This window comes from Athene noctua, chromosome 19 (genome assembly GCF_965140245.1).
Source record: "Athene noctua chromosome 19, bAthNoc1.hap1.1, whole genome shotgun sequence".
Lineage (NCBI taxonomy): Eukaryota > Metazoa > Chordata > Aves > Strigiformes > Strigidae > Athene > Athene noctua.
In genome coordinates, this window is record NC_134055.1 from 9,198,782 (window position 1) to 9,224,375 (window position 25,594).

General features: G+C 41.5%; 1 protein-coding gene across 2 annotated transcripts in view; it reads left to right on the forward strand.

Annotated features, from left to right (window-relative positions):
• The window catches only part of LOC141968243 (sphingosine-1-phosphate transporter SPNS2-like), a 136,496-nt gene that overhangs the window by 68,589 nt on the left and 42,313 nt on the right, over positions 1–25,594 (forward strand). For both annotated transcript variants that reach the window (XR_012634826.1, XM_074922717.1), the window contains exons 4-8: positions 16,574–16,725; positions 18,994–19,060; positions 21,611–21,753; positions 22,936–23,088; positions 24,665–24,854. Coding sequence is in view for 1 of the 2 variants with exons in the window: in XM_074922717.1 (XP_074778818.1) it covers positions 16,574–16,725; positions 18,994–19,060; positions 21,611–21,753; positions 22,936–23,088; positions 24,665–24,854 (705 nt within the window). In the remaining variant the exon portion in view is untranslated. The remainder of the gene's footprint in view (positions 1–16,573; positions 16,726–18,993; positions 19,061–21,610; positions 21,754–22,935; positions 23,089–24,664; positions 24,855–25,594) is intronic.

Here is a 25,594-nt window from a genome sequence, read left to right on the forward strand (position 1 = left end):
TGGCCAGAAATTTGTCTTAGATGAAATCTTGCTTTTGGTGGTAGCCTTCCTACCCCTCTTAGCACAAACTTCTAAGAGATCAGGACCCCTCTCCCTCGTGGGCAGACACCAGTATCTTAAAGCAAGAAAGAGTTTGGAGGTGGAAAGTTGCAGACTGTTCTCCAGTCTTGTGAAATACTGCTATTTCCCATGTAAATACCTCAAATAAAGCATATTTCTGTGTAAAAGGGATGCTGGTATAGAGATGAGCAAAGTATTCTGCTAAGTAGTTAGGCTCCACTATTCTGGGAGACCAAGTGTACCTAATAATCAACCAGACCAGGCTGTGGTAATGTGGGTTTGCTGTGAGACAGCAGAGTTGCAGATGGCAGAAAGTTTGGAAACGGAAAAGCAAAGAATTAACAAGGTAAATCAGGAATGTGCTTTTGAATCCTCCAGTTCTTGATAGATATTTCTGTTTAAATGTTGATATAACTGACATGATAAAACCTTTTTGCTCCCACTGCAAGTTAATCTGGATAGGTATTTCTACTAGTGCTTATTTTCTTTTCCTCTCCTTTTGATTTATCTCTGAAAGCGGAAGCAAATAGCCCACTGTGGAATTCCAGTTAGCCTGCAGTGCTTGCTAAAGTCCTGTCTTTCAGACTTGCCAGATGTATATTTATTTCCACAGCTTGTCTTTCAAGGAGTGCTAAAAGAGAAGCAACAAATTATGTGTAGCATGGAACAAATGGTTAGCTGGGTTAATTTTAAAAAACGTAAACATAAACCAACCCCACCCCCCTGCACATGATAAATTACTCCAAGCAAAAAAAAGCCTTTAGTCTTAAGTGCTCTGACAGAAGTTGTGTTATAAAACTTAGAGCTTCTCTTCCTTTGCTTCCACTGCGTGAGATAAATCCACAGTTTGAAGAACAGAAACAAACAAAACTAAAAGCCCCAAGCCATCGTTTTGTATGCAAGAAGGGTACAGAGTGTTATCTTTGAAGTCACCATGAATTATTGGAATGTTTATATCCCACTGTTCCATCCTATTATTTTTGAGCAAAACACTCTTTTAGAGAGAAAGCAAAAGAGATTCTCCCAGCAACTTAGTGAAGTCTGCTGAACATACATTCAATCCCTTCCCTCAGATGCAGCTCCTGTCAGTTCGTGTGCCTGTTACAGAAATTGGTGCTGGAACTAACATGGGGTGCTCATGGACAAAGGCTGTTAGTTGGCTCTGGTGTATTTTGCCAGCCTTTAATGTGGTACTGGAACCCTGCAGATGAGCATATGCTGTTGACATTTGGATTTCTGCATGCTTGCCCTTTTGCTAGACTTCTCAGGAAAAATGTAGTCCACTGCACACTCTCTTATCACAGAGGAAGAGATTAGGGTGGGTAATATACTACAGTAGTGTTGCTATGTTGCTATTCTATCTGCCAGCAGTGTCAACACTCAAATTACTAAGTGCTACTATTATGACCGTATGTATAATGGTGGTGCGATGCCACTCTGCACTACCTGGTAGGTACTCCTGCTTTGCGTTAAGATGAGACATGGCAATGTATAGATCTCCTCCCCATCTATCAGGGCTCCCTCCTCACCACAGGAGAGCTGCTGTGCTGGGGGACTGGGGATCAGTGGGTGCCAGGTGAAGGAGAATGCTGTGGCGACTGGATTTAGGTGGCTTTGAAGTCCCAGAAGAGAGAAAGGATAAAGGCTGTCATCTCTGCTTTACACTGCAGAGTGAAATTCTTTACAGACTGATTTTGCCTCGCTTTCCCTCTCCCATATGTCTGAAAGCAGATGGTTTGAAGAAAGGTAATTCCCACAGCCCCCTTTAGACCTGCTTCCCCCATCAGCAGCCTGCTATGCACAAGTCTGGCTTGCAGCGTGCTGGTGGTGGTATTGCCCATCAAGAGAAGAGATAAACCTACCTCAAATCTGGTTATATGTACTTACACCTATACGGCTGCTGAAGATGGGGATGAGATCTCTAAAGGTGCAACTCTTGGGAAGTAGGAGTTGTCAGGCTCCTGCAGAAGTTCTGCTGTGAGAAGCTCCCTCTGTGTTCATGGCTACCTGACTCTCCAGCTAGGACTAGATCAAGACATAACAAAATCCATGCTCTCTGGACAAGGAAGTATGAGAGTTTCTATGGGAGTTGAAAGGCACCATTTCTTTGACACCTCTCCAGCAAGGAGGCACCTGCTGCTCCTCCCCAATGCTATTCACAGCACTCTTAAAAGTTCTACTATCTTGCATTTTAAAAATATGGGTTATGTGAGGTGTACTATAGGAAAAAAAATACACTATTGCTTCTTCATTCAATAAAGAAGCATTGTCTGAGCTGGTCTTGAGGTATTCTGAGCATCTGTCAAGTCTGGTAGCATCTTCAGCACAGCTGATACCAAATACTGTATGGGAAACTGTTTTCATTTAAGAGCAACATCATTTCTTGCACAGACAAGTGTAATGAGTTGAATCTTGGGTCCTCATTGTTCCCTCAGATTTTGCTGACCTAGGGTAGAAGAGATGGGCAGAGATTTATATAGATGAAATAGTTGCAGCTTGCTGAAATAGAGTGCAGAATTACTGTCATATGTTTGTCTCCTAGCTGCTTTATATTCCTACCTCATCACTTTCTACCTGTTCCTCTTCCAAGGGAAACAATAAATGAAAAACAGGCTAGGGTGTTCTCAGAGCATCAGCCCCAAAAAGCCAATCTATGAGAGGAGGAGGCTTTTCATAGGTATTATCAGAAATTGAAGTGCTGTATTTTCTGCTCTGAGTGTTGGTTTTTTCCCTCCAGTATCTGCATCTATGTGTCTGTAAAGCATTTGGGAAGAGTTATTGAAAACACGGCTGGTGATGGCTTCCAGGAGAGAGACGAGTACAGTTCCAAAGCTTACTCAGAAATCTTATTCATGTGATGATAAAAATGAACTTCAAGAAACTATCATAAGGAATATCTCTATGTACATTGCATTTCCTGTCTGCAGTGTGTCTGGAACAGGATCAGTTCTGCTCTCCCCTCCGGGACCCAAGAGCAATCAAGGTGACACCCCCCAAGTTCCACCCTCCCCGGGTAGGGTCAGCCTGGCAGCATGTCCCATTGGAACTTCTCAAATCACCCTGGTCATACGCTCCTGCCTCCTGCCCTCTGCTGCCTACTTTTGGGTCATTAATCAGTCTGATCACATGCAATATCTGATTCAAACACTGTGAATGCTGAAAGAAGAGGAGATGTTTCTATTGCTGAGTGTCATAGCTCACCTGAACTGATGCATGCTGCTGCTCAGGCTTCTGTTGCCAGTTCATTAAAATGAAGGCAGCGATTTGCACTGAAATGTCAGAACTGCTCCTTAGAGCTCAGGCATTTTCTAGAGCAGGTGCACAGAGGTTTGTGCTGGGAGAGTATCAAGAAATAGGCTCGAGGCTTAATGCTAATTTGCAGTGGTTCTCAGTGAGGGCTCCCTGTAATTGCCTACCCTTTTTTTAGAGAACCGTTGGTTATCTAGGTTACTGGAAGATGTTGAAATCTTTATCACAGGGTCTGTGATTGTGGTTCTGATTCAGCTCCTCCTTTGGAAGTCTGTGGGAACCTTTTGTGTGTCTTTGCGGTAATTGAGTCAGACCCTACATCTTTTTAAATCAATATGCTTACATTTGATGCTGTTTCATCGGATCATGAAAATGCCTGGAGACAACAGCTGGGGACCATGGCGTCAGCATGAAGGATCGTTACAGGCCATAGACCTTTACAGCTTTGTCCCATTATTATGCAGAAACCTGAATTTATAGTCTTTAGGTTTAAGAGTAGGAAAGTTCAGCTGCTATGTCAGTTAATGGATGATTTGGAAGCAATACCTGCCTGTAACTATCAACCCGCCTGTCCTGCTTTTATTGTGCCTGGGCAGGAAATCTCACCTGAGTCAGTTATTTGCTGAGGAGGCAGAGGGAAGAAGGCATATTTATTTCATTGCCAGGCTGTATGTGTCTTGGAAGCATTCCTTCTTCTTCTGTTGTCTATTAAAATGTATATTCTCCTTGTTGTACCACAGCAGAGGCCTAACCAAGAACATGCTGATGGAACACAAAAAAGATGTTTTATTGCCTCAACTCTGTCTTATTGAAAGTCTCTCTAATGCTTTAGCATTATGCTTTATAAATAATTGTTGCAGCATCTTAAGCTCAGCCTCATTCAAAACATCCTAGGAATGGAAGAGAGGAAAAATGCTTCTTGAATAGATTGGGATTGAATCAGATGGGGGTAAAATAATTTAAAAAAAAAGAAGAAAAAAAAAAGTAGTAGTGCTGCATGTAAGTTCCCAAGCAGATGTTAAAAGATAGACCAAGGAATTATAAAATTTCCTATCAGCTTAATGTGATCCTTGCCATAGTGGTAGTGAACTGAGGAAAACAAGCCATTGCTGATGCAGTGCTCCACTGTTACACGCTGTGCTTCAGTGGTGGGGAAGCCTGGCTCAGTCAAACGAGTTCAGAAGGCAAAGCAAGTCACTACTGCAGTGTCTGTATGCCACCATGTGATCCTGCTTCTTTGGAAATAAGCTTCCTGGGTAATTGTGTATTGAGGGTGTCGAGAGGATGCCAAGTTGGTGGTGTAGAACATGTCCCTTCATGCTTCGCTGGGATGATCAAATATGGGTCTGGAGAAATGTTGCTGTTTAAGGATGTAAGCTGACATGTACTTAGCATGGATGTAAATGAAGCAGTTTATGGCTTGTGTTCTTGAGGTTTATGACTTGGAAAGAAGCATGATGCTTCAGGGGAGTTTGGTTAGTGATGCCTTACAGACAAAGAAAACAATCCATTCAACCCAGTTTTAGGCTCATTAGGAGGCTTGGAAACAAATTAAACTTTGTATTGACAGGGCCTTGGTGGTTCTTGAAGGCTGTGTATATTGTCCTGAAAAACAGGATTCAGGAGACAGGGAAAGCCTCTGGCTTGTGTTCAGATGGAAAAGTATGGATTTGAGCCTTTCTTTGATCGAGCTCTTGGTTGCCAGTGATACAAAAGCATCAGTCATGCTATAGGAAGTGTAAGTGCTTCTTCAGTGGCACAGAGTCTGTGGCCTCCTGGGTCATGCATAAAGGCTGAAAAAAGGAGCTTTGTGTTCTGAGTAATGTGCAAATAGTGTAAAGATGGTAAATGTCTTACAGTACCAGGTGCTAAATTAGTCTTTTGAAGTGTTGACATTTCTTTTAAATGCATAAAGTTCACATGCTACACAAAACACTGCATTTGCAATTCAGATAACATTGAATTAGAGTACTAATCTCAAACCCATGTAATAGATTTTGAGCTGGAAATCCCTGGGAAAGGTGCTGATCATCATGTCTGAAAATATGATTGACAAAGTCTCATGAGAAGATAGTAATAAAACATGCAAATGCATTTAGTATAGTTAAATAGGACTGTCATTTTGTCAAATGGGCTGGATTTAGAGAATGAAGTGAATCTACAGCACAATGAAACCTTGCCAGTTAATAATGCTTCAACTAGCAATATAACAACTGTTCAAAGATCATGAATAAGAAGAAGCTGGTAGGTAGAAGGAATTGGTAGGTGCATCGGTTTCTCTCTGGAAAACTGATGCTAAAAAAGATGTCTCAGAGGTAGGCCAAACATACTGCAAGGTCAGTCTTTCTCACAGTGCTTGAGCACTTCTGGATCTCGATTGAGTCCGCAAGAGAAGTGTGAAAACAGCACAAAAAAAACCCCCAAACCTCAGAGTTTGTAATGATTTCGGTGTTTTTTCAATAAAGATGCCTAAAAGGTCTGACTTGCTGGGGTACTTAAATTTTTAGTATATGCAAAGTAAAATATGCCAAGAATCAGCAGAACCAACAGTATAGCTGGGACTATAATTTTGTGGTAATTTCATTTAAACCTTGAGGCATTCTATTCAAATGTGTCCTTCATAGACTCTCAAAACTCGTTCTACCCTTCAAAATGCATATGGTTAGAGCAAAACATTCACACCTGGGTGTCTCGGTTGGTTGGCTGATGCTTTTGCTTTTCTCAAAGGGTGCTGAGAACTTATAGTTTCTGCAGTTGTCTGGTGGATAGGTACATGGGGTTGTGCTCTCCAAGAACCAGACCTGTCTGTTGGATTTGACTAAATTTTGGCTTAAGAATTGGTCCAAACCAAAGAGCCTTTGAGCCAAGACAGCCAATCAGGTTAATGTGGTTCGATCTCACGCATTTCTATAGACATCACTGAAGGTGGAGATGTGGTTAGTGCTATATATCAATGCCTGTAACTATTTTTTCTGAAAAATGTGCTATCTGTTTATAGCTGGTTTGCCTGGATTCGGTCTTTGTGAGTCATCTGGGGCTGGAACACAGGAGCCTGTTACTGCCTGTGAATATTCTTTAGTTTATAATATTCCTAGCCAGGCCATACTCCAGCTGTTAGTATTTGAAAACCTTAATGTGTCAAGGACCTTGCATTGTTTCCACAGCTGCAAAACTACATTGTAGTTCTCCCAATCCCTATTTTTGTGATTATGTTATGGGTGTCTTTGCACATCTCAGGAAGGGAATGGTGATAGTGCCTAATGCCAGAGATATTTGTTGCAAGTGCTGATAAGTGTGTCCCACCTGACAGATCTGGAACAAAAAGCAACAGTCTGTTTCCGACCCAGAACTATTAAGGTTCTCAGGAGAACAGTTTTGGAAGAAATATTCTGGCCGAGCTGCGTGTAATGGTTCTGTAACACGGATAAATGACCACTGCTGCAGCCATGTGAAATGCTATGGACTCCTCTGTGTCTTACACCAGAGCCGCAAGGATGAAAGAAGTGTTTTAACTCAATGTTCTAGCAGGCACTGGTAACACGGGGCTCTTTATAATCCCTATGATTTATTTGAAAAGATCAGCCTTTTTCTTTAAGGTCTATAATAGAAGTAGCTATGCATGTAGCACGCAGTGTTCTGGTGAATAAGCAAGCGAATCTGTTACATTCCTTCCAGTTACGTTCCAGACCCCTGTTATTAATGCAATATTAATGACCAAGAGACTAAATTGAGAAGAACATAAATCCCACCATTTCAGTGTCATGTAATATCTTTACCACAGGCAGGTCAATCAGATGAAAAGCCCTTCAATTATCAAGCTGTAATGCTGCTTTGTCTTAACTGAGGCTGTTGTCAAGACTCAGTGGTGCTGCTGCTTCACCCAGCGCCTTGTAATTACATTACCTAATTGTATGGAGAATGGGAATTGGGCTTACTCTTTTTTTTTCATTTTTTCTTTTGTGCTCCCCAAAAATGACTGAAAAGTAGTAGAAGAGCCTCTGAGGACTGCCACAGGTTTGAAGGGAGGGCAGTGATGGGAACTCGGATTTCAAACTCTGCAGTTTTTAACGTGGAAAGGGAATTTCACATTCAAAATTTACAAGTAGCTAAGAAGGTCTTGACCCTGATTTTTGTACCTTCAAAGCACAGAACAGCTCCCTACTGACTCTGGGAAGCGCTGTGGGAGTCTTGCTACTTCCGGGCTGGTTTTGTTTTTGTTTTTTTTCTCCAGAGTGTTTAATTAGGTGCTTCAATTTAGAGCCGACCTGTAGGTATCCAGTCATTAAACACCTTAGTTGCTGATTGAAGGGTGTGATGGGTGAAAAATAAGTATCTTACAGTCTTTATTGGTTATTTTTACATACTAAATATAAATCTGATAAAACAAGGGCACTTTAATTAGCCAGAATCTTAAGTTAATTTCCAAATAAAACTTTCCACATTCAATTAAGTGAGCCTGAACAGGTCACCTGGGAGAACTAAAGCCATTAACAAATACTGGAGACAATCTGAGGAAAGGTGAGTGGACTTTGCTTCATCTCCCTTGCTCATTTCTATTTTTAAATATGTATTTTGTTCTCTTTATGCTTGCTGTAGTCTCTCTTCTCCTTGCGGGACTCTGAATACCAGCTGAATTTTCCCAAAAGCCAGTTGTTCAAAGGCGAGCTGCTTAGAGCTGAGAACTGGTAGGACACTTAATGCATCCAGATGAGCTGAAATTCTGAAGCGTTTGACATAGTGTAAATGGATGCTGTAGAAGAATGGACCTGCTTTAGAAACTATAGTATAAATCTATCCTATTTGCAAAGCGTTTATACATTGACCCTTGAGCAAATGATTAATTAAGTGTACTAAGGTTTCACTAACACAATAACTTGCTATTAAATCTTGGTATGGTGTAGTGGTCCCATCTGTAACATGTTTATAACCTCTAGCCAGCATAAAATATGCATGTGTGAATAAAACATGTGAATAAAATGTGTGAATACTTGAAGGAAGACCCAGAGTATTTTCACTTCAATGTTAGTGACCTGCCCATCAAAGTTCAGGGGAAGACCTTTGGATAAGAGAAGTGTTCTTCATTGGACACAAATACTTAAACTTGTATACTTTCTATGCCCAAGCAGGCTTCAGGAAAGCCGAGTGAAGAAAACCCTGTTTAGGATGAATGCAACAGAGACATGGTAGGTGAGATGTGTCAGTAAATTTCATTTAAACATAAGAAGACACATTTTTACTGTGAGGATGGTCAAATACTAGAACAGGTTGTCCAGCAAAGTTGTGGCTTCTCCATCCTTGGAGATATTAAAAACCCAACTGGACATGGTCTTGAGGAACCTGTTGTAGTTGACCCCCCAGTGAGCAGGGAGCTTGGACTAGACTATCTCTAGAGGTCCCTTCCAATCTCAACTATTCTCTGATTCTGTGACGTGCACGCAAATGAGAAGAACAGTTTGAAAATGGTGGTGAAATATGGTCTTGTCATCAATTCAGTTTGAAGGGAGGAAACTGTAGAATCCAGTGGTGATAGAAGTTACGGGAAATGTTGTGTGCAGTAGTGACTTAAAAGGCAGTTGTGATTGTAAAGAGAGGAGAAGTGAAAAGTGGTTTTGTGTAGGTGATGACACACACAATAAGGGAGAAAAGACTCTAAACCCAATCACATCTCTGCAGTGAGCCAAATGGCAAAAGAACGAGCAACTGCAGTGAATCTCCCCCAGGCTACCCCCATGCTGATGACTCACGTCTGATAAGGGAAAAACACCTCCTCTTGTTGGAGGTGAGAAGGGTAGTTTATAGTTACATTTATCAGACAGGTAACTGGAGCATGAACCTCTAAGTGCGCTTGTATCTCTACAGAAAACAGATAAAATACTGATAGCTCACAGCATTGCATCAGTTCTGGTAACTCACCGACCTGTTGCCAACCAGACTCCACACAAGCATGTACCCTGGCTAGCCACTCTTTATGCCACCCAGAGATTAAACATAATAAACTCCTTTTGGTTCTGGGAAATCCTGAAAACAATGCTTACTCAACCTATTAATGGGAGAAAAAAGTACTGACCATCATAGTAAACAGTTCTGCCCTCATGTTATTTTGTATTTTGGTGTCTCTGCTGGCAATCTCCATGAGGGATTAGTTTAGATTACTTGTAGATAAAAATAGATACTCATCTTTCTTTGTTCCTGCACAAAGATCTCCCAGACAATAAGACACCAAATGGCCAAAATTTAGCATAAATATTCAGTTACTTAGAAGTCTGGGCTGGATGTCACAGGAAGACATGTTCTTCAGAAGTGGCATGGAACAATTCACCCGTACTAAATATGTAACCTCTCTCTAGATGTTTATGGTATTTATTCTGCTTTTATTAAAGGAGATTTTGAACCATTCACATTTGAGAAGGTAGGGCGTGTGACTTTGACACACTATTCCTGTCAAGTGTGTGGACCCCGGACTTGTATCCACCAATGGAAGCCAGGTGCCTTGCATATACGTATTCAAAATTTGGAAAGCTTTAGGGGTGCAGAGAGGTGGAAGATGTATTTATGCTTATGTATTCTGCTGTAGTCTTCATCATCCATCCAGACACAGAATGGAATTCAAAACATTATCATCATTTAATGTCATCTTTTATGATATGTCAGTGTCCCTTCTGACAGGGAAACTTTCAGATTCTTAAAGGTGACACCATCATTGCTGGGAGAGCTAAGAGAAACGGAGTGTTTAAACTAATATGTCACCCATTTGTAATGTCATTCCATTGCTCAGCTCTTCCAGTGACTCTCAGTTAATGAGCTGGCATTTGAACTGTGAGTTTACAGGAGCCAATGCTCTTAGTCACAATACTGATACTCAGCACCATGTTTCCTGGTTTGGTTTACATCATGGTTAATGGTACATCTTTGCTGTACCTGCGGTGTAGGGTGTTGTGTGTCACCTCTAACCACTTAGATTCCTACAAAGTACTAATACTGTTGGGAAAACTTAATGGAATGCAAGAGGAAGTGGTGTTTGCCTGGCCAGAAAATACAGGTTCTGCTCGCGAAGGGCAAATGCTTGCACACAAGTGTGGCTGTCAAAAGAGACCTCAGTTGTGCAGCCCCTGAATAAACATTTGAGCCCTGCAGGTGTTACTTTCGTCAGCTGACTCCTGCAGTATTTCAGATTTGTCTGTCTTCATCTAATTGATCGCTTGTGACTGTCATGGTACCCTGGATATTGTCAGTGCAAGACTCTGCCAGCTGTAGAAATACAAGACTGTAACTGCAGTACAGTTCAACTGAGTTTGGTCTAGAAACTCAGGAAGATTAAATCAATCCCAATGCTTTCTCATTAGCTTGTTGTCATTCCACACACATCTATTTTAGGCTTCGTGTGGCAATCCTAGCTGCCTGATGGCATGGAGGGTTTTCCTTATGCACATCTTTCCAGGGATGCAAACCCAGATTCTATATCCTTGTTTTCTGCATAATGTTTATATAATAGAAGAAGGAAAATAAGGCAAACCTCAGCAGTTCAAATACAGAATTTCATGGTGCTGAACCCTCTTTTACCAAAGCTAAATGTAGAAACAGTAGGAGGTTTCTCATATACCCTCATATAGGAAAGAGTGCAGGTGCAGGTGCTGTACCTGTATAAAAGATTGTCCTTTTAGACCAGCAACCTCAGTTCAAAACATGGCTTGCATTGGTGCTGTGCATCCATACTAGTAATTTGTACTAGGTTAACTAGGTTAACTCTCATTGGTCTGTGTGTCCCTAATCTGAAAGAAGCATGTCTTCAGATTGTTTTATGACCCTTACAAACTATTCCACATTCAAATGCAAATACTTAATAACCGAAGCTTAAGGATCATATGATTCTTTAGACAGTAAATCTGGTGGTTCAGAGTTGTACACATATTTGGCAGATTATAGGTTTATCACTGACAGCTAATCTTTTAGAGAACTGTGGCTTAATTCCTTTTGTTAACTAATTAATAAAAGAGAAAGAAGTTAAAGCTGTAATTAGACCTATTAAAACATGTATTACTCACTCAATGGCCTATACAGCTAGGATAAATGTGTAATTAGGAGGTTTGTCCAAACATGATTAAAGATAGTCACGTGTCCTAGGCATCAAACATTTATGTGTGCAAGAGAATGAGAATAAAGTCAGTATGAAAATGTGAGTATCAACCATGTCATACTTCGCAGAAAAGATACATGAACTATCTTTTGTCATACTATAAATACTCAAATGATGAAAGCTTTTTTCAGATGAAAATTCTGGAAGGATTGTGTCATGCCTATAGCTTCTAGTGGAACAGTGTCACTGGCAACAGCAATCAGACCAAGTCCATCTGACCCCATGATCCATTGCTGCTGTCGTCTACAGTTTGCTGATAGTTTAAGAAGTTTCGAAATTAGTAGGTTGTGCATTCCTGATAGTGATTGCATTCCCTGAGGCATAAGGATTTGTATCCCTTCCAAAACTCAGATCTAATTTGGTGGGTTTGGTTTCTTTTTTGTTTGGGTTTGTTTTTCTTCAAATTACAAAGTAGTAAAGTCTTCAGCTTTAGAACTACGGCATAGTTTTCCTTCCACAGAGTTAAGAGATGGGGAGAAGAGAGCAGGTCCATTGACTTACCTACCTCACATGCACTTGTGAGTGCCTTCTCTGTGTGCTGCTCTCTGGTGATGGCCCCTCTGAAGGGGAATTCCCAGGAAGACTGTGGCAGTGCTGGGTCTCTGTCAGCCACAGTTCTTTCCATATGTTGATGGTTTATTGTATACTGGAATCTTCCCTGGCTTGCATCTCATCAGCCCCTTTGTGGCACATACAAGTTGGAGAAAGGAGCTTGGAGCACCTTTGCATGCTAAATTGCCCCCAGGGCTCCTGGAAGCATGCATTGAATGGTTCAGGTGTTCCTGTGATAACCCCTGTCCAGTCCACATCCAACCAGTGCCTGGGAGCTCTGCTGCCGCCCCGCCGTGACTGCCACAGTGTCTGTAGCAGGTTGGGCTGAAGCACAGGCAGGGAGGGGGATTTCTGCCATACAGTCATTTGAAGAAAACCATTGCATCTCTACAAACCAGATGTTGGCAGCTCTCATGGAGGTGCAGACTGCTAACCAAAATTAAAGACAGAAATAGTTTGCTGTAATAGCTCCTCCTTTCAAAAAACTTTAGTCGCAAGCACTGACCCAGAGAAAAAGGCACTGAAGTCTTGAGGTTACTGGGCTTAACCTGTGGAAAAGGAATAAGCTCAAGTGCCAAGAGCTGGCTCGGATGTTTTTAATTTTCCTGCCAGAGTGAGAACTATTTACACAGATGAATGAATTACAGAAGAGCTGTAAAGTGATGTAGAAAGGAATAAGTTCCTTTAGAATATATCAGTTTCTGCTTGGGGAACAGTGAATTTCAGTTAAAAGTCTCAGCTGCCTGTACTGCTTTTAAGTGCAGATAATGTAGAGAAGAATTTGGCTGGTGTCAGCCCTTTTCATTTCACTAAACTGCTGAGAATCCTGGGGCAGGACAAGGAGGAAAAAGCACTCGGGGCAAAAATCTAATGTAGAAGAGATGGTAGAAGTGTCCTGCTATGGTGGTGAACAGTGCTTCGTCTTTGAGGGTAATATCTAACTTTCCCAATTGATTATGTTCATTATCGTGTATGTATACACTCAGAGAGAGGGGTGTGCGTATGGGTGTATGTATATAAATGCACATACAAAAAATAGCAGTTGCCTGTATTGTACTCACAATGGTTTGGGGACCAGTTTCTAAGTGGTTCATGGCATGTCTGTGGTCCAAATGAGCAGCAGCATAAGAATTTTGGAGTTGTTTGGTTGTTTGGATTTTTTTCTTCCTCTACAGAAGATGAAAAGAGTAGGCCTTTCTCAGAAAGGTCCACCTTTTGTCTCAGGGAGCTACCTAGCTGTCCCTGTTCAGAAATGACAAAAACATAAGTTTTGAGACTGATTAGAGATGGAGGAATGGGTGTTCTATCTTATTGTAACAAATTACTGCATCATTTTATTGTATAGGTTTCAATGGGATGCATGCTAGCCAAAGATCCAGAAGAGATCTTACAGCAGGATAAGAGTATTAGCTCTTTAATCCTAGATATAGAGTTATAAAACCAGGCACAACATACAACTGGTTATTTATAATTACCTATTATTATTTTAGACTTCTGTATGTTTTGCCTAAATGTTACACCTAAATAGCTGAATTGTCAGTAGTCTTGAATATATCATCTCAGAAGGGCAATACCATTCACGTCGTTATGTAGATTATGCTTTTATAAGACTGCTTTTATTGCCAACTGAAATCAGAATCTCATGACTTAAATTTGGATACCACTGCTTCAGAGAACAGTTTAAATATTAAACAGATATTTGGAGTGAGTAAGCATGGGACAAGCCAGGGAGGAGGATTCAAGGAGGAACTGGAGGAGAAGAATGAACATATTACTTGTTGCAGATGATTTCATTGTATTGGGACTCTGATTCAATTATAATGGTGGAGCTAAGTCACACTTTACCACAATAGAAAACTGTACAGTTTTCCTGCTTTATGCAAGGACTGTAAGAGGAACCTTATAACAGCATTCTTGGGAGGAAATTCCTGTCCAGTGCATTCACTGGGAGTGACAGTGGCTGGTGAGCACAAACTTGGGTCATTTTTGTGTAGGTATTTCAAATCTGAGGAACATCCAGTGCTCTGGGGCCCCCAACAAAAGACGTACATGGACCTGAGATGACATTCATCAGGATGATCAGGGGCTGGAGCACGCCCCTGTGAGGACAGGCTGAGAGAGCTGGGGGGTTCAGCTGGAGAAGAGAAGGCTCCGGGGAGACCTTAGAGCGGCCTCCCAGGGCTGAAAGGGGCTGCGGGAAAGGGGGGAGGGACTCTTGGTCAGGGGTGTAGGGTTAGGACAGGGGAGAATGGTTTTAAACTGAAAGAGAGGAGATTTAGATTGGATGTAAGGAAAAAATTCTTCCCTGTGAGGGTGGTGAGGCCCTGGCACAGGTTGCCCAGAGCAGCTGTGGCTGCCCCCTCCCTGGAAGGGTTCAAGGCCAGGTTGGACGGGGCTTGGGGCAACCTGGGCTGGGGGAAGGTGTCCCTGCCTGGGGCAGGGGAGTGGGAACTGGATGGGCTTTAAGGTCCCTTCCAACCCAAACCAGTCTGTGATTCTGTGATTTACAAACTTGTCATTCTACATGTGTAACTAGCACTATCTACATACTCATTCTGGGCCTGGCAGGTGACTATTTTGCCAGTCACCCTCTCTGTGATCCGGATCTGAACCTCTTAAGTAACAAAAATCATCCTCCAGTTCCCCTGCTTTCTAATTCTGCATGACTGAGTCATTCAGAATATAATGAATACTGTTGCTCATTCCATATACATTGGTTACCTGTGTACCAATCATTGTCAGCATATTTCTGCCGTGGAGTGGTTTAGCATTGGGTAATTTGCATAAATTAAATCACTTGAGTCACAGTAGTGCCCTTTCTGCATACACCCACATGTCTGTTGCGTATGTGCAGTTTATGGGAGATGTATGAATGATAGCAGCACTGCAAACTCCCTGCCAGCAAACAAGGAACTTGTATACACTCAGAAGGTAGGAATTAATGCAGAATTTACATCAAAATAAGAGGCAGCGAAGAATGTGCAAAAGTATTTGTTTTGTGTGACTATAGGAATCCTCAAGAAATTCTCATCAACCAGGGGATTACAATGAGGAAAACAATGAGCACATGTCAGTGGTAGATTTTTGTCTGCCGATGGATGTATTTATGACCGAGGCACGTGGCTTGATGTCTGCGTGGCATTTTCCATATTTGTGAATGAGAGCCCTGTACTCTGGCTTAGCTTTGCTGTAGGGCACAAAGTCAGTCACTTCGCTGCAACTCACCTTTTTCCCTCCATCGCTCATTGTAATTGCTAGTTGTTATCAAAGAACTTTCATATTTACCATAATCCATGCTGTTTTCCATACAAATGAATAATAACAGTAAATAGAGGATTTGTAGAAGTCACATTTGTAGAAATAGATTTCCTTGTGCTTACACTTTTCTGGAATTGCCTGTTTCATTTCTGTACCTGCAGTTACTTCATTTCTGTGTGTAGCTCATGCTACCTAGATGTTTAAGAACTTGGTTGTGCTCATCTATCAGGTATTTAGGCATCAAAGTATTGTGCCTTATGCCTTCACACAGCAGCACCCAGAAAACTGCAAGTGTAGCGAAAGAGGTCGACTTGAAAATCAGATCCTTGCAGTTTACGAAAATGTTGGCTAAAACAGGGAAACGGACCACAAAGAAAATTCTGTTAGGCGAACAATTCCTTTTTGTCCCTTTTTAGGCTGTTTTGTGCTGAATGTGAAGTCCCTCTCCTCATTCTGTTGGATTGCCCTTTATTCAGAAAGGCATGTATTTCTCTGGGCAGCCTAATGCCTTCGTCAGCCTGTGCCGTGGCCTGGTTTGGCTCTGAATCGTTCACCTGGGGCTACTCCTTACTGTGCACACCAGTGTCCCTATGGTGCACAGTAAAGCTTGTCTTACCTCTTTGTAACTGTGCATCTCAGCTCAGATTGTAACCTGAGGTTTCTCAGAACTGTTTTTCAGTGTTGGCTTACTTTGCCTTCCTGATACGAGGGGGAGATTTATGCTTTTTTGTCAAAGGAAGTGGAGTGAGATAGGTGCTTAGCACCTTTGAAAAACTTCCCTTATTCCATGGCTTCTAATGAAGGGGAAAAAATAGAGTTTGGGGGATTGCACATTGAACTCTTTCACAGCTTTGAAGAGCCTTTAGGATTTCACCAGTCTTAACTTGTCCCTTGACATACTGAGGAGGTTGGGATTGATTTTTCTGGATCCCAGAGCAGGATTTGTTACACTCACCCGCCTCCCCAGACCTTCCTCTGTCAGTGCACTGATGCTGGCTTAACAAGAGTGAGCTGCATCCTCAGAATAAACTGAAGGTCTTCTGCCTGTATTAGAATATCTTCTTGAGTGTCATTGAGTGAACAGGTATTATTACTACTTTTCTTTCATGCCTATAAATCTTCACAAAAATTATAGTCCCTTTCTTCCCAGCAAGAGACAAATGAAATGAGTCTGAGGTTTTAAAAGTAAATGTCTACAAGGAGATCACATTCCAGTCACAGGGGTTTATATTTCCCTATATGCACAGATTTCACCATTGTCCATCCTGAATTAAAAAAGACGAGGGGAGACCTGCTAACATGTCTTATTTCTTTTCTCAGTATTTCTGGCTTCTTGTGCTCTCACGAGGTTTGGTCGGCATCGGTGAAGCAAGTTACTCCACTATTGCACCAACCATCATAGGAGACCTTTTCACCAAAAACACAAGGACCCTTATGCTGTCTGTTTTCTACTTTGCAATTCCTCTTGGCAGGTAAGTGACATAATGCTTCTTTCATCTGGCTTGGGCTTTTCTCTTAAAGTAAACTCACACAGATCTTAGGCTGCTAATGATCATAGTTCCTCTGTCTTTGGCTGGGATGGTTTAAACAGGAAAATTTTGTGAGCAGTGACTAATTAGTTGCAGGAATTGGATCCTTTTTCTAGCCCTGTTACTGGTTCATGTGTGACTTCTGGGAATTAGTGGGAAGGATTTTTTTTTTTTACAGCAATGGGGTGGAAATGGAATCGAAAATATTTTAGCTGAGTTTTTTTTAACATTATTAAATTAAACTATCATTTTGGATAATGTTATATAGGTTCTCTGAATTGTTGCTTCAATTCACATGAGGTCTGTGCCTTCTTTAGGCCATGTCTTTCAGGTTACTGTGAAATCAAGTTCTCTTAAGACACTGGGCTGAGTTTTCAAAAGTGAGCAAATGTATACCTGCTTCTATGTGACAGTCCTAAATATCAGAGGTTTCAAGAGGAGCATGTTATGTAACATACACAGTTTGAAATGTTGACTTTAAAAATCTTTTTAGTTTAATCTCAAATTCTGCCCAACCTTGAATTTGGCCAATCTGACTGAGTTTGGAAAATGCAGTTAAGCCAGTCTTAGGTGACTTGGTAGCTGCAATAGCAATGGGCACTGAAACATTTTAGTGCTATGGCCACTGAAACAGCAATTAGGAGAAATTGTGAAGACTGGTGTAGACAGTAAGGCTGAAGAGAGAAACTGTAATGATTGTTCCCACTCTTCCTCAATGCTGAGCAGTGGAGGACAGCCAAGCCCAGAGATGCCTGATGAAAGCAAGAGGCAGATTCAGATTTGGGGTAGTTATTTCCTCTGGCACTTTCTTTCAATTGAGTTCCCTTATCAGCCCAATGCAGTATCTGATTGTTGGGACAGGAGGGAATCTGTGTTGTTTTGGTTTTTTTTATTTTTACTTTTTAAAAATAATGGCTGACCTGCTATTGTGAGATTGTAGGCAGGGTGGGTTCGCATAGTTTACATACCAATTCCCAGAGCTGGACAACATCCTGTGAAAAAGTGGCATCATGGGTTCATTTCCAGCACGGAAAACATGAAAACAGCAGTTTAATCCCTCCAAACTCAGGGAAAAACTTCTGGTTCAGAGTGGTGCATTTTATGAGTTAGAGCACTCATCCCTGAGATAAAACTCATAAACATCCCTTTGCTCTTGAGGAAAAAGAGACAGCCAAGTCCTTAAGTGGTAAAAAGAATATTTTCCCAAGAGGGCCGAGGATGCCAAGTATTTACACAGAGAATTCACTGCACTATGGCTAGCAAGAAATGACAAATATTCATCCTGTTGAGCCTGATTCTGGGACTAAATTATCTGAATATCCAACAGAGGTGTGGATCCGTGGTTTGATTTTGGGGCCTGTCTGTGTAAAAAGCCCCATTTTGGGGTGATTATAGATGGCAACCTCCAAATCTTTGCAGAGTGTTCATGTGATGGCTGACAGCTGCCCCACAGTAGCCCTGGCAACTTCTAGCCAAGACAATCTCAGCAACAAATGCAGCAGTTTTGATAAAAGGAATTTTTTTGATATTCACATCCATCCACTTCACTTTGAGAGAAGCATGGCTATGTTCACCTTTATCTAGCCTCTTGTGAGCCACCGTCTGTTACCTCAGTGTCATTCTTAGCATGTGGCTGAAGGTCCTGTTGCTCCTTTATCTTCAGAGGAGGTTTCCAAGCTTCAGGTCTGATGTTTCTCACATTAGACTGTCTTGCATATTCCTCTTGTTTTTTCTTAGAAGCTTATGGAAAGTGATCTCCTCATGGGTAATTAGAACTAAGTGCTATTAAATGACAAGAAAAAAAATTAATGATGGAATATAGTGTGTCCTTGAAGGGCACTTCTTAACTGAGAGCTTGAACATAAAATTATTAAGTAGTCATATTAGTCCACAGAAATGCCTGATGTAGAAATTAAATTGGGAAATAAATTCCTTTTGAGGCTTTGTTTCTATCCACTGTAGATTGAAAGGTCAGTTCTAAACTTGAGATCAACGTCCAAATTTCCATCAAGTTTGAGCATTTTTAGATCAACAGTGCTGGGAAGAATTACATATTAGCCACCATCCGCTTCACCCCCTGTGTTTCTTCCTGCAGAAGAGAGCCCAAGACACACAATCAATTGTGCCTCTTTCTATCTTTGTTTAAGAAGATCTGTGACTGTGGTACTCTGTTAAAGATCTGACTGGCTCTCATCCTGGTATTTATTGCAGTGGCTTGGGATACATCACTGGCTCAAGTGTGAAGCAGGTTGCTGGAGACTGGCACTGGGCGTTGCGGGTAAGCCAGTCTTAATAATATCTTAATAATCATTGCATCTGTTTATCAGTTCTATCACACAGTTCCTGAACCTGTTATTATATATAGAAGGTAAAGGATTGGAAATTACATCTATGGATAGTAATTGCATAGCAGATATATTCTCTAAGGGGGAAAAGTATGTGGTTTTGGCTCTTTGTACATGTTTTTTTTTCCTGGCCTGGGAACTAGAATTTTCCAATTACTTTATTATCAGTCGACTATGATTTCTTGATGGGGATGGGAAGATGATGCATTGGCCTTAAATCAACTCCACAGTCTTTCAGTCCTCTGCTGTCAAGAAACTCCGAGAATGACTTCCTGCTTTGAGGAAAAAACAGTTTGTTCCAGTTTCCGCTTGTTTTTCTGCCCTGAGACAGTCGGTTTCCTTCTATTTTAACCTCTTGGGACCTTGATAAATGTGTTGAAAAGATAATACACTGCAATCGCATACGCACAAACAGATCCTGCACACAAAGATGTCTTGAAAGAGCTGAGAGGAAGTGGCCCAGCAGAACTGTTTTCTGACCTTTGGCAGTCTGGGTGGCATGAGCCCCCATGAGGTGCATTCTCTGGCTCTGGCACTTCATGAAGACAATGAATCTCATGAAGCTCAGGCCAATGACATTTATAACAACAGCTGGTGAATTACATGTGTTCCCATCTCAAGCAAATGTGCCCTTCTGTTGCACAAGCCATTCCCTCCTTGTCCAGCAAGGGTAAGCAAAGCCAGGAAAATCACCATGAGGTTCATCTGCAGCTAAGAGAGTGGAGAGTAGGTTTCAGCTGTGCACCTGAAATGAAAAGATTCTTAGCCTACAGCTTCACACCAAGAGGATGGCTACCTCATTCAGTAGCAGAAATGCTTTAAGGGTAAAAGTAACTTTTGAGCAGAGGCCAGCACAAGGAATAAGAAACCCGAGAGTCCCTCCTCCTGGTCAGTGGGTTTTAATGAGGTTGATACATTGGAGCACTCTTGTGCTTCTGTCTGTAAAACTCAAATGATTGATTTGTGCAAAGAAATCCTCACTAGCATCTTTTTCTTCAGATGAACTCTCCACAGTTATCCTGAGAAATCCAGGCTATCTGAAAGACAATATTGCAATATTGCAGGGAATCTGACAAGATGCACGCTTCTGTGATGGTTGCTTTAGACAGTTTTTCTTGTTTTTCGTAGTCAAACAGCACATGTTGAAAGCTTCCAGGCATCAGTGTAAAGCAGCCTCTGTCCCTGTGGCAATTACTGTGCTCTTACAAAACGTGAAAGATTCCCCTAGGTGATGCTTCCCTCTGTGATCTCCTGTGGTCTCCAAATCCAGGAGAGGTCAAGAATAATCTGTACTTCAGTGGGATGAAGAAGACAGAATGGCACATTGGCAAGTGCAGCTTTGTCTCTGGATTTAGCAGTAGCATCTGTGTTTTACTGGAGCATTACTGAGTCTCAATGGATACTGTCCTGTTGGGGGATTAAGTCTTTCGATAAAAATCAAGGAGACTTTAAATTATACAGCCCCAGAAAATCCCAGAATTTCTGGGTTTTTTTAAACAGTGCTGTGTCTTGTCTTCAACTGTATTAAGGATACTGTATCAGGCTTCATTTATCCGTGGATGAGGGATTTTCCTGGCTTTCTAGTTCTGAAATATTTTTGTCTTCCCTTCCCTTGAAGAATTCTGGGTTTGTCATCTTTGTGTGTGAAACTGCTCTATGTGTAAAGGCCGTTCTCGGGTTATTATGGGAATCATTTTTTTTTTTTTAACAGGAATTTATTTTTAAAATAGCATGTACAGAATAGATGATAGTTTGGTCAAAATCCATGTTTCTATTTTCTTAACAGAGTTATTTTCCATTCTGTCAATGATGGAATTTTAGTGTCAAAACGAGAATCACACTTGTAGCTTGCAAAACACTGGGATCTCTGTATTTTTGTGTAGTGATTGGGAGAAAGGATTGGAAACTGGGAAACCTAACTCTTGTATGTGTTGTTTCCTATCTTCCAGCCTGAATTTTCAGTGTTTCTTGGTCTGTTGTTCACTGAGGTAATCCAAGGAAGTTGCCTGATTATGGGAAGCCATTGTGGATTATCTGGAAGAGGGATGCATGTCAAGCAAGGATTTTCAAAGCCAGCATGCTCCCTACATCCAGAAATATTTTACCTGGCCCCATTGCCTTTAAAAGATTTCTGCAGTCTCCCAGAAACTAGTTGGTCTCTTAGGCCAGCTGTGAGTAGGTTTCCAAAGAGTAAAACATCACTGAAGAACTGTATTAGATAAATGTTGGTACTTTAATAACACAGAGAAATGGACTGCCTTAATCAGAGTACTCTCAAAGCTACGTGCTTCCAGAGTGAGATAAGAGAGTCCAGGGAATGTCAGGGAGGAAGGAAAGAAGCAGATGCCCCAGTGTACTTACACATTCTGGCTAACTGTAAGGAATCGAGTCGCTGAAACAAAACTAATGTAATCTGCTTATTATTGACTACTCAGAGCAAACCCTGCTGACTCCTGTGCTAATTCCCTATTCCTTTCTTGCAGGTATCTCCACTCCTGGGAATGATAACAGGGACACTCATCTTGATATTTGTACCTGCTGCTAAAAGAGGAAATGTTGAACAACTTGGGGGACAGCTGAAGGCTCGGACCTCATGGCTAAGAGACATGAAAGCACTGATTAGAAAGTAAGAGCACTAATAAAAAGCATGTTTTGCCTCTAGTGCTTAACTGGAATGTACAATGGCCTGTACTTCTTAGCACTGTGAAACTGGAAAGCCACAACAGGCAGGGAAGTTGCAGGAAGCTTAGTCTGTGGAGCTAGGAAAGAAAATCACAGTTACATTTTCATGAGGTATCGACAATGACAGTGATGGATTCCAACTTTTGCTCTAGCCTTTCCAAGATTGAGATCTAAGAGGGAGTCTGCTTTGTTTGGCTTACACTTCAGACATATCAAGGCTTTTGAAGTGTAGAAGTTGCTGTGTTCCTGTATTAATTGTTGTGCCACTGTTGTTCAGATGCTTAGATCCTTTTTCTTCCTTGAAAGAGCTAACCTGCTGAGGGGAATAAGAGAGTTAAATGCCAGAGAAATATAAGAGGAAAAAATACACAAAAGCTTGCACTACATGGCAAATTTAAATATATATATGATTATACAACGACATATGACTGAATGCATGGGCACTGAATGTGCTTGGGTCCTTGTATATATACATAAAAGATCACATGCTCATGAGTGTTTAAGCAGCTGTACTTGCTTTCAGAAATCTTGCCTATGAATGTGTCAGTCTTGCACTTGGGAATTCAGCGTTGAATCAGAATTCTGATGAGAAACTTGTGTCCATCATTCTTAGCACCGCTGGCTAGAATGCCTTGCTGGTATTGTCATCCAGTATCAAAGGATTATGAAAAGTGATGATGGTTAATTTATCACTATTACTTATTTTGGTACTTTATTCAAGTAGTAATCATATGGTGGCATGGATGGTGAAGGAGAAGTGAAACTGCTCATCCAGGTAAACAGGGGATATTACAGTGAAAGGCCTGTAATACACACATGATGTCTTAGTGACTAAGTACTGATTGTCTCCTGAAGCAGTCCCATGAAAAATTGTCTCTGTGAAGCTCCTCTGAAGAGTTAAGTACATTATTATCAATAGAGCATCAGATAGGAAGAAATATTCCATCTCTCTCATTCTCCATTGCTCTATACCTTGTACTGTCTCTGGCCCTTGGCTAACGGAGGTGGCTAGTATGGGGGAACACTTGTGTTTTGTCACTGAAGCACTGGCTTCTGTCCTGGGCCTCCTGCTTTTTGCTTTTCCCACTAAACCTTCTCTTGTTTTTTGCCTCTTGCATCTCCACAGCCGCAGCTATGTGTTCTCATCGTTGGCCACTTCAGCTGTCTCCTTTGCCACAGGGGCACTTGGCATGTGGATCCCTCTCTACCTTCACAGAGCACAGGTTGTGCAGAAGACAGCAGAGACCTGCAGCTCACAGCCCTGCAGCACCAAAGATAGGTGAGATTCATAGTCCTCTGCTTTAAAGAGGGGGAAAAGGGGGTGGGGGCTTATTTGCCAGAGGAAACAGGCAAATCCCATGAAGTCAAGTTTCTAGAATGTCTGTAATTTCCTCTAGGTCTTTGCAACAATGGTAGGAAATGCTGGGATTGTAAACTAGGTTTTATTTCTCTTCTTCATTGCATGAAGTCAAACCAAGGGAGAAGCAGTTACCTCAGCTTTGTCTTCGTTCCCAGGCTATGGTGCAGAAGTAGGAAAGAGACTTTTGTCTTTGACTGAGAGGATGTTTGAAGAGCTGAGAATTTGGTTTCTTAAGACCCATACTTATCTGTGATAGCAGCAGAATAAGGTGGCAGGTTGGGTAGCCACAGAGGTGGCTGTAATTCAGAGGTTGGACTGTTTTCCCCTAAAGGCTGCGGGGACTAACCCTGAATACTTTTGTTTTTATGTCTTTAATCGCTCTGTATACTACTGTGTTTGCTGAGTTTTGCTGTAGAATGGTGCAGAGATCTGGGACACTTCGGTCTGGGGTGCTTCATGTTATACAGTGCTTTGTTTTTTTCAGTGCTGGTTATGTAATTTACAGCACATAAATGATGAAAAGTAATTCATTGGTTTGTGCTTTACCATGATGGCACAAAACAAAACGTTAAAAAAGCATTTCTCCAGGTGAGTAAAAGATATGAAAAACTGCCTTTTGTCAGCTCGTTTGCTTTTTAGCTTGTGAGGGAAAAATAACATTAGGAAAACTTTCTTGCTCTAGCTGACACAATCCCATCTGAAGTAAACTACTTAGTGGTTTGGAGGACCATCAACCAGAGCGCCCAGCGGGCAGTCCCAGTCTATTCTGCAAAAATGCAGTGCGTAGAAAATACAGCTCCGGTCTGACTGCCCATCTGCTGTTTACAAAGAGAAGTTTTCCACTCCTTGATGACATGTATGTTTTGAGCTGCCCTGGAGCTACTGTAATGTAGTTGCCACTCTGTAATCCAAGTCCTGCACATACAATACAGAGAATCCTTGACAGCTCCTGGCTCTTTCAATTTAAATTAACACATTTCAAATGTGTACCCTAACAGCAGAAGGCTTCTTTGAAGTGGTCTGAAAGGAGTTAGAAAGTCAAAGTATGTTGAAAGTCACTGCTCTTTACCGTCTTTTTAGGCTTCCTAGTGCCTGTGCTATCCATGATTTCACCTTACATGATCAATGTGCAGGTTATTTCTTAGTTTTGTGCATACAGAATTAGCTGCACAATGCACTTTACAGGAAGCTGAGTTCCACACAGAGAAGCAGTCTGTGGGCCCTTTGCACCTCTTTGCATGTTGATCGATGCCTGTGTACAAGGCTGAATTTCATATGCTGTGTTCTTCTTAATTGCAGGGCAAGAGTGCAAAAATCACAAGCACTTAGCAGGGGAGCGCATTTGTTTTATTTTAAATTTGAAAAGCCAAGGGGCAGATTTCCATTAGTCAGTTTACCCTAATAATTTGTTGAAAGACCATGCCCATTTTTGGGAAAACAAAAAAAACCCCAAACCTGTCTCTTTTGTTTCTTTTTTTTTTTTTTTTTTTAATAGCTTGATCTTCGGAGCAATCACATGCTTCACTGGTTTCCTGGGTGTAATCACAGGGGCAGGGGCAACCAAATGGTGCCGGTTAAAAACCCAGCGAGCTGATCCTCTTGTCTGTGCTGTTGGCATGCTAGGATCAGCCATCTTCATCTGTCTCATCTTCGTTGCTGCCAAGAGCAGCATTGTGGGAGCCTATGTAAGTATAATCCTTTGCATATGCCAGTCTTACTTTCTCTTCCAAACTCCTTAGAAGGGTCCGTGCATTGTCCCCTGCAGGAAGCCTGAGATGTTGGTCTTGTTTTTCCCCCTCTGAATGTCCTTCATTTTGCCCCTTGGCATTTTGGCACTATCTGGATGGGCCTGGAGGGAAAATGACATCTCAGCTGCTTATCCCCACTTACTAACTGTTATCAGAATTCAGAGCTGGTGATTTAGCACATGCATGGAAACCCACAGTTCCCTGTCTTTGGGTTGTTCTATCTATACCTCTATCCCTACCTCTATTGCTCTTGCCTAATGTTTTGGTACAGGAAAACTGACCACTTCCCTTGCAGTAAGGGTATTGTAGCTGCAGTGGGACCAAATTAGAATTACAGTATAATTTGTCTGTGGGCATGCTTTTGGCTATCTATAAGTACCATTAATTTCCATAACTAGGTAGCTTGCTGCAGACCAATATTAACTACCATGTAATTTCAATTTGTTGGTATCTGTATTACTATAGCATCTGAAAGTCCGAGCCCAGGAACCCACAGTACTTGATGCTGCAGAACTGCAGATTAAAATATGCCCCTTCCCTGAGTGTTTATAATCAAAGTATATAAAAAGATAGATCCAGACAAATAGACCGAAGGAAAAAGGAAAAACACAAGTATAATAATCCAGCTTCAGACTAGAATCTTGCTTTCAGCAGAGAGTAGAAATCCAGGTCCCAGG